General features: G+C 46.9%; 5 protein-coding genes across 6 annotated transcripts; 3 read left to right on the top strand and 2 right to left on the bottom strand.

The window, feature by feature from the left end:
* Window positions 1–104: 104 nt before the first annotated feature.
* Window positions 105–1,431, top strand: LOC6538756 (telomere-binding protein cav-like). 2 transcript variants are annotated; one of them, XM_002099234.4, is made up of 2 exons: window positions 105–323; window positions 383–1,431. In XM_002099234.4, the coding sequence occupies exons 1-2, from the start codon at window positions 198–200 to the stop codon at window positions 1,214–1,216; spliced, it is 960 nt and encodes a 319-aa protein (XP_002099270.1). In that variant the 5' UTR covers window positions 105–197; the 3' UTR covers window positions 1,217–1,431. The 2 variants fall into 2 exon arrangements, with proteins under 2 accessions (XP_002099270.1, XP_039232696.1); XM_039376762.2 differs by having other exon boundaries at window positions 182–323; window positions 367–1,431.
* LOC6538755 (transcription factor Sp4) lies at window positions 1,226–4,466 on the bottom strand. Its single transcript, XM_002099233.4, has one exon. It carries the CDS (start codon window positions 4,446–4,448, stop codon window positions 1,542–1,544), a length of 2,907 nt encoding a protein of 968 aa, XP_002099269.3. The 5' UTR covers window positions 4,449–4,466; the 3' UTR covers window positions 1,226–1,541.
* Window positions 4,467–4,916: 450 nt separating this feature from the next.
* LOC26535842 (protein PTOV1 homolog) lies at window positions 4,917–6,357 on the top strand. The gene is made up of 2 exons (XM_039376761.2): window positions 4,917–6,105; window positions 6,162–6,357. The coding sequence occupies exon 1, from the start codon at window positions 4,924–4,926 to the stop codon at window positions 6,013–6,015; it is 1,092 nt and encodes a 363-aa protein (XP_039232695.1). The 5' UTR covers window positions 4,917–4,923; the 3' UTR covers window positions 6,016–6,105; window positions 6,162–6,357.
* Window positions 6,358–6,747: 390 nt separating this feature from the next.
* Window positions 6,748–7,200, top strand: LOC122319441 (accessory gland-specific peptide 95EF). Its single transcript, XM_015193530.2, has 2 exons — window positions 6,748–6,852; window positions 6,916–7,200. Exons 1-2 carry the CDS (start codon window positions 6,835–6,837, stop codon window positions 7,129–7,131), a joined length of 234 nt encoding a protein of 77 aa, XP_015049016.2. The 5' UTR covers window positions 6,748–6,834; the 3' UTR covers window positions 7,132–7,200.
* LOC6538753 (signal peptidase complex subunit 3) lies at window positions 7,187–7,949 on the bottom strand. The gene has a single exon (XM_002099231.4). It carries the CDS (start codon window positions 7,873–7,875, stop codon window positions 7,336–7,338), a length of 540 nt encoding a protein of 179 aa, XP_002099267.1. The 5' UTR covers window positions 7,876–7,949; the 3' UTR covers window positions 7,187–7,335.
* Window positions 7,950–8,364: the final 415 nt, after the last annotated feature.

Raw genomic sequence — 8,364 nt, 5'->3', positions numbered from 1 at the left:
AAAATGAAATGTAGTTCATTTGGTAGTTAGCGAAAAAATGTAGCTAGAAACGAGCTAAGACATTAAAATACTTAAAATTTAAATACTGATTAATCGATAACATTACAGCCTATCGGAAACGGCCTTTAGCCGCGAATACCATTGGAAAGTGTAGATTTTATTAAATTTAATATCGTGCCCTTTGTACAAAGTGTAAAATGTCTGGAATGCAAATATCTAGCTACCTGAGGAAGTATCTAGCCGATGAGGACAAAAAAATACGAGAGGAATTCAAAGAAAGCGATCCTAATAACGAAATGATTCTATGGATGCACGAAAAAACGGTAAGAGGCATTTGATTTTGTGAATTTCTGTTAATAAGTATAGTACCCTGCATTTCAAGAGAATAACCGAGGAGGACTTGGCGCGCCCATACACCGAGGACGAAGTAAGGGAGCTGTGTTTACGCACCAAAGTAAAAGTCAATATGACTGCTTGGAATTGCTTGTGGGAAGCCAAAAAGAGATTTGATGCAAAAGGACGTTTTGAAAGAAAGTCCGAGGAATTTATCAACCTAATGTATTTGAAAGCGGTGCGCAGGAAGATGGTCCAACCGTATCCGGAGGACTATGTGGCCCAGCGAAGAGAAATTGCTGCCGCGGAGACCAAGAAGGACAACATCAGCCGATTGGATAGATGGCAAAAGCAAAAGAGGCGAAACCAATCAGCTCATGCAACTCAGCCAGATTCTCAGGATAATGAAGTGGTGGAGATCCACGATGACACAAATCGTTATTCAGTGTCTCAAGCAGTGGCTCTGCCAGTCCTGACGCCATCAGATCTTAGCGGAATCGGGGACGATGAGGACGAACAGCAGCAGCAGCACCACCACCACAAGCACAGGTCAGGATTTCAAAATGAGCACGCCGACTGTCCAGAGACACAGATGAGATGTGATCAAGCTGATTCGGGCAGATTGCCGAATGGACCGACAAATTCCGAGTCTGATCCGGACTACTATATGTTTGGCACCCAATTGAGCAGATCAATACAACCTACGTCGACTCAGGAGGCTGATGACCAGCTAGCCTGTCCAGAGACAGAGATGAATGAGAGCTGGGTAAGGTGTGATCAAATTAATTCGGAAAGTATGTCGATTGGACCGTCAATTAATTCAGACGGAAGTATCAGTTTCCAAAACTCGGGGTCTGAGCCGATCGACGTTGATGTCAATTGAAAGTTCCAATTTTTAACTATATAAAGTTCTGCTTTTATTGGTGTTATTTAATTAAAAACATGTAATCCCTAAAAATGTTATAAAATGTATAATAAAAATTCTTAATTAAAATACGAGGCTCGATTAAGCTATGTACACTAATCTAGGATGATCCGCAACCGGAACTGTACACGAAGATAAACATTTAAAATGCTCGCTTTTACATAATTACGCTATGTACAATTTATTTATTGCTAAACCATGGTCCCATGGGGCGTGGCAGGGGCGGTGGGTGCTACGGGAAGTGGTCAAACAAGAACTGTTCCATGAACAGCGACTCCGAATGCTAGTTGGACGAATTGTCGCCCGGCTCACTGACCGCAATTGTCATTTTCACTTCATCGCCGCTGTCCAGTTCCGGGTCCTCGTCATCTTCATCATCCTCGCAATCATCCATTTCGTCCTCGTCGAGCTCCTCGTCTTCGTCGTCCTCTTCGGTCAATTCCTCATCCTCCTCGTCATCCTCATCATCGCCGAAACTATCGCCCCCGCCACTGGCCTCCACAGTCGGCAGCTGAACGATCGTTGCCCCGCCCGGCGTCACAGTTGAGCCCGCAACCGTGGCCGCCACACTGGAGGCTCCACTGCCCACCGCCGCCGAACCGCCGCCCGGAATCTCTATCGTCACAATGCCGTTCATCGTGCTAATGCTTTTGGGCGTATTGCCACTCTTGGTCTCCTGCTTGATGCTTAGCTCAATTAGCTCCACGCCAGAACGGCTCTTGAAGTGCGTCTTGATGTGCTTCGACAGGTGATCGCTGCGCATGAACTTTTTGTTGCACTCCTGGCACTGGAACCGCTTCTCACCCGTGTGCGTTCGTCGGTGGCGTTGCAGTTCGTCGGAGCGGGTGAAGCGCTTGCCACAAAATGCCCAGGAGCAGACAAAGGGTCGCTCGCCAGTGTGCCAACGCAGGTGAGCCCTTAGATGGGAGGTTTTCCCGTACACCTTATGGCAGCCGCTGATGTGGCAGATATGCTGGCGCTTCTTGTCCGAGTGCTTTTCGCCATCGGTACAATTGGGACAGGTGCAGGCTACTCGCTTTAAGCGTGGTTTCGACTCTCCAGTCGCTGTTCCACCGCCGCCTCCAGGTGCACCACCTCCGACGCTCGCCACACTGATGTTCATATTGAGATGGCTCTGTGTCGGCGTTGTTATAGTCGTCGTGCTGGTGTTCGTGCTCCTTATGCTGGCTGTTGCTCCCCTAGACTGCGTGGTCACGGATACCACTTGGCCACCAGTCGGCGCAATCGTAATCTGTGTGCTAGACGTGCTAACAGCGTTGACTTTGCTTCTTGCAGGTAACGATACAGGAATTGGTTGGGGTGTGGCTGGGGTATTCGGTGGATTCGTCGCTTGCTGTGGCAGGGCTGTGATCTGAATGGAGGCTGGTATGCTCAGGCTGGACAGGGAGTTGCTTTCCGTATGTAGGAACTTGATCTGCTGCTGCTGCTGCTGCTGTTGCGGTGAGGATGTGCTTGGAGTGGAGGCAGGTGCCGGTGGATTAGCGGTTGCGGAAATGGGTCCAAAGGTATCCGGCGGCTCTTGCTTGATGCTGGTGATCATTTGCGTGGGACTCTGCGGCTCCTGCTTGGGCATCACCTGCACTTGGCCCTGAGTTTGCACCTGAGGCTGCGGCATTGGTAGTTGGGTAAGTACTTGCTGAAAGTTGGCTGGCAGATTTGGCGGCAGCTGATTGGCGTGAATGATTTGCACTTGACCCAAGCCCGGTATGTTCTGTATGGGCAGCGCCTGAAGATTAGGCATCTGCATTGGTGTGGGCACAGCAGCTGGGGCAGGAGTGGGTGCGGGAGGCGCATTTGGTCGTAGTTGGGCGGGAATCACGGTCAGCTGCTGGCCCTGCGCATTGGTAATGGTAATGGGCTGATTGGGCGGCAGTTGTCCCCCCGCCGAGGCTTCGCTGATCGCCTGAAGAAGCTGCTGGTGCTGCGCCTGGACCTGTTGTTGTTGCTGCTGTGCCTGTTGCTGTTGCGCTTGCTGCTGCTGTTGGACCTGCTGCTGTTGTTGTTGTACTTGTTGCTGCTGCTGGTGGGGATTCTGGATATGTATAATGTTGGCGTTCGGTGGCAGCTGAGGATACGGCATTGCCAGTTGCACCTGCTGAATCTGACCGTTGGGCGTAACAATCTGGGCTATCTGTGAGAACTGCGGGATGATTTGCATCTGCGAGGCGGCGGGCATCTGCAGGGATTGCGCCTGCATAAGGTTTTGCAGTCCTCCGCCTGCTGTTGCCGCTGCCTGGACGGGCACATGAACCGTTTGGTAGATGGTCTGTCCGTTGGCAGTCTGAACGGGGATTTGCACAGCAACCGTTTGTTGCTGCTGCGGCATGGCTTGCGCCGGAAACTGCACCAATTGCGGTCGCATCTGCAATTGGCCGTTCTCCAACTTTATTGATTGCCCGCCGCCTAGTAGGTTGGAGATATTGGAGATGTTTCCCAGCAATCCGTTGGCCGCCGCCACCGACGTAGGTATCTGCAGGTTCGTGCCCGGTATGGTGATGCTACCCGGCAGCTGACCCGCTGTCCCACTGTTGGCAACTGCCGCTCCATTGGCTCCAGAAGCATTAGTTCCTTGCGCCTGCTGTTGCACTGCACCCTGGTGCACTTGTTGTGCCTGCTGTTGTTGCTGAATGAGATTGGTGACGGGTATTTGAATGTTGGTGCCGGGTATGGTGATCAGCTGGGTTTGCTCCTGGCCCAGGCCGTTCAGCTGCTGCAGCTGGATGCAGTTGGAGGCAGCCGGATTGGCCGCCATCTGGGGAGCCCGCAGAATTTGACCGTTGGGCGTGATGAAGGCCTGTTGTCCGTTAAAGTTGACCGCCTGAGCGGTGGCCAATTGTGCATTGAGGTTTGGTATGAAGATGGCCTCCTGGCCATCGATGTTCACCGTTTGCATGGGCATGGGCTGTACGATCTGGAACATGTTTTGGGGCATGCTAGTGTTCTGACCGTTCCCGGCAACCGCTCCGCCCGCGAACTGGGGAGGCATTTGGTGAATGTTGATGATCTGCTGCATGGTTGGTGTCCCGGGAGCACCCTGGACCTGCGTTTGCGAAGCTGTTGCACTTGCTCCATTTGGTGGTAACGTCGCCTTGCTGGCACCGCCTGCCGCCGAAGCCGTGGCTGGGGGCGCACTAGTCGCCGCACTGGCGGCACTCTTGTACTGCAGCATGGCAGAGTTTTAAATGAGATTTGGTCAGTCACAAGTGCTTGGAGCGAAACATCTCCAGTTTTTTCATTCGCTCAGACGCGCTACTCTGCCAGGAGATTGGTGGCATTTAAACCAAGGTGGCACACGTGGGGTCATGAACACTGTGATGTGGGGTGCCGACGCTTACATTCGAACACATAAATAACACGAATTCCAATGATAATTGCGCTGGTAGACGGTTTTAGCGAGTTTTTAGTTTCAATTTTGTTTTGACACAAACGCAGAAGAAGAAGTGAGAGTGATTGGCCAGGGTTGCATTGCGCTGCCCATCGATGGCCGCCAATCGACCAGCCGATAGATACTGCGATACCAATAACAAACCGCTAAATGCAAGAAGAAGCATATCACTGATAAACAAAAAATTAAACAAATTCCTAACCGACAAGTTCCCTCTCCGATTTCATCCAAATTTAATTAGTCGCGCCTTGAAAAAAACATGGAGTCGGTTCCAGAGGAAGCACGAGGAGTGGATGATAAGGAGGGGGAACTCGACTGGCTAACACGTATGTTAGGGGCGTTGCTTTTGCCAGATGACCCGGAGAATCCTGAAAATGCTGACCCAAAGGAACCACATTGGAAGGGAGAGCTGGATTGGGAGGACCCACAGAAGTCGGATCAACCAAAGACTCTGCATACGCTTCAATGCAACGTCAGCTCCAAGATTAAAGATGGTCAGCCGGAGATCAATTTTGAGAACTGGCCAAAGAAGCTGAAAACACAGTTGATATCCAAAAGTGTGCTTGATAAAATTGGCGAACAATTTCTTAAGGATGTCAAGATGGTAGTTTTCCGACCCAGCCCAGGAGATGTACTCGATTCGTTGGTCAGGGTGATGAGCTCCGGTTTCGTTGGTTGCATCCACTTCACCTCCAATCCCAACTGCAACATCAAGGCTCTAATTCTACTGTACTCGACCGATCGCCAAGCTCTGTTAGGCTTCATACCCAACAATCAGGTTTTGTTTAGCGGACGACTGCAAGAGGTTCTTCAGGGAGCAAAACGAAAGCTGGGCGCCAAAGCGCTCATGAAGCCAAAGCCAGAAGAAGCGCCTCCGCCGGAAGAGGAGCCCATTATAAATGAACTCTTATGGACTGGAACGCTAAATTGGACAACAAAATCAGATTCAAAGGAGAGCATTAGTCACAAGCTGGAGTGTTCCGTGTACATAGCTCTAAAAAACGGTGAACCCGGGATCAGTTCAGAGGATTGGCCAAAAGATATGTCTATGATTTTGATGCCTTCAATTTACCTTGGTCAGTTCGCCGGAGAGTTTATGAAGGAATCAAAAATCATAATACTCCGATCGACGACGCAGGGAGAAGAGCACGAATCGCTAGCAGCGTCGATGACCGCCGGCAGTTGTGGCTGTGCCCGCTTCTCCGACAAGGTTGTCTGCAAAGTTATCATGCTGCTGTATTCATCCCCCAGGAACGCCTTCCTGGGCTTCATTCCGAATGATCAGGCTATGTTTGTCAAGCGAATGCGGGAAGTTTTAGAAGAATATCGCCATAAAGCAAAAAACCAATAGTAAAAAGTATCTCAAAAATATGATCTCAACGTACATATATTTAAATTATTTATTTAAACTATAGGTATATCAAATTTATAGTCATAAAAGGTATTGTTTTATTATAAAATTTTATTTATTTGTATGTTTAATTATTATAAATATAGACTAGGAAATATCAAAACAAGAGACGCTCGCATGTCCCAAGTCGGGCAACATTAAAATTCCAAGGCTAAAATATGTATGCTGATAAGTAATCATAAAACTGCGATCTCCTGAATGCATTTAAGCAAGTTTGTACTACAAATGTCTACACACATCCATACGTTGCCATATTAAAACTAAACTGATCTTATAAATATACATATATGAATTTATTATGTTTTTGTACAATACTAGTTCAAGGACAACTGTGTTATCGCATGTCAGTTGCTGCAACATTAAATAATATTGCTAAATCCCCACTGTACAATAACTAATCTAATAACTGAATGCTTCTATTTATGAAGTTTCAAATAAAAATAATCTTTCGAATGCAAAATCCATTCTTAGTCATATCAGTCGTGAATTAACCGAAAGAGTATTTTCACATGTTGGGTTCATCATCATGGCTTTAGCGAAATTTTTGGCTTAAGGATTATATTTTCAGAGGTCAGTGAGTCTTTGAAATTGGTATATATTAAACGATTGCCTAAGACTTGTAAAAAATTTAAACCAATTTGACTCAGTTTACATTTTTGAGACGAACTCATTCGATACGGCCTTGAATACGAGATATATATATTGGCGACGGTTTACACCTTTTTAGTATGGTCTTGGATTTCTTTAGCCGATATCAACATGGCCTCAGTTAAATTGGTGAATAGTTCTTGCCTATAATATCTGTGTTCCGAAATTCAATATTTTGAAAATTCTTTACAGCTCCTTATTGCCATTTTGGTTGTTGCTGTATCCGTTAACACCTCAGCGCAACTTTTGGAAATCATTTCTCCCATCGTAGATGCGGCAACGGATTTCTTGGTCCCAACTATAAACTCCACCCAAGAGATTCCTTCTGATAGTACCAGTAAAAAACCGCGATTTGAGGAGAAAAACCGAAAATTAAGTAGTAGTGCTCTTATGTCAGCCGCTGGTTAACAAATATAGAAAACTATAGATTAAATTGTCAGTATAAAAAAGGACCAAACATAAATTATTTTCAACGAATTTATCCAAAGTTCTTTCACCTGGGATACAGTTCGAATTCTTTACAAAGATATTTTATTTGGGGTTTTATTAGATAAACACTACAAGCTACGGAACCTGGGCGGAACCAGCTTTAATTAGCATAAGCCCTAAGCTCTAAATGGACGAGGTGGCATAGTCGGTCGGGAACTTGAACAGATGCTTCCCAGTGGCCTGAACGGAGGGCAGGAGTCCGGCGTTCGGGATGATGTTCCAAGAGAGGTATAGCGACACGTTGCGGTTATCCTTCAGGCCGTTGCCGTCGTCCCAGAAATAGTACTTGGTGTTCATGTTCTTGAAGTCCAGCACGGCATTCTCGCCGCGCAGGATGATCTTGTCCCACAGTACCACCTGGTTGAGTTGATTGGCCGGTGTCTGGTACTCGGCGGTGAGATACAAGAACAGCTGTTTCACGTTCCAGTTAAAGACGCCGGTGAGATTCGTCTGCAGGTCGAAGGTCACAAAGCCCAAATCGTGCTTCTCCCGGGACGCTCCGTAATCCGGGACATTCTTCACCAGCACCCTGACCGTTTTGATGTTTGCATCGGTCCGGTAGTCCAGAAAGACGGTGGACAGGAAGCAGCTAAAGGTAAGGCAGGCCAGAACGCTCAGCGTGTATGCCACCGTGGCGTTTCCTCGGGTTAACACCGTGTGCATTTTAATATTCTTTTATTCCTGCGAATCCGGCAAATGACACGTCGTGTTGTTAGTTTGGAAAAAAACTAGAGCTGGAACGATAAGCTGTATGTACGCGATGTACTATCGATGACTTTCCCGGTTCAGCCCGGGTTTCCCGATTAGCATTCATAGGATAAAATCACAATATTTTGCGGAAGATCGTTTATATTGAAGCTGTGGAAATCATGTATAAAAATATTTTAAATAAAAACCTTTTAAGAATTTTAAAGAAGAAAATTGGCGTTGCTTATTTGTTCCTATATGGCCACACTTGTATAATTGAAAATTTGTTTTAAATTAAAAAAAATAAATGGCACGTCGTAGGTGTAACCGCAAACTCAAAACCTTAAAATTTTGGATAGGCAAAATTTTAAAACAAAATTAAAAGCATCCCCATAATATTAACTCTCATATATAAAGCAAAAGTTACGTTAGTAAACAAATTAAAAACCAATGGGACCGCAAGGA

Source organism: Drosophila yakuba, chromosome 3R (assembly GCF_016746365.2).
Source record: "Drosophila yakuba strain Tai18E2 chromosome 3R, Prin_Dyak_Tai18E2_2.1, whole genome shotgun sequence".
NCBI lineage: Eukaryota > Metazoa > Arthropoda > Insecta > Diptera > Drosophilidae > Drosophila > Drosophila yakuba.
The sequence above is the reverse complement of the archived record's forward strand: the minus strand, read 5'-3'. Positions and strand labels throughout refer to the sequence as shown.

Excerpts from the sequence above, each read along its gene's own strand:
- LOC6538756 (XM_002099234.4), top strand. The coding sequence starts at position 198 with ATGTCTGGAATGCAAATATCTAGCTACCTGAGGAAGTATCTAGCCGAT. Across the intron at positions 324-382 it reads TATGGATGCACGAAAAAACG|AGAATAACCGAGGAGGACTT; the intron begins GTAAGAGGCATT and ends CTGCATTTCAAG.
- LOC6538755 (XM_002099233.4), bottom strand. The coding sequence starts at position 4,448 with ATGCTGCAGTACAAGAGTGCCGCCAGTGCGGCGACTAGTGCGCCCCCA.
- LOC26535842 (XM_039376761.2), top strand. The coding sequence starts at position 4,924 with ATGGAGTCGGTTCCAGAGGAAGCACGAGGAGTGGATGATAAGGAGGGG.
- LOC6538753 (XM_002099231.4), bottom strand. The coding sequence starts at position 7,875 with ATGCACACGGTGTTAACCCGAGGAAACGCCACGGTGGCATACACGCTG.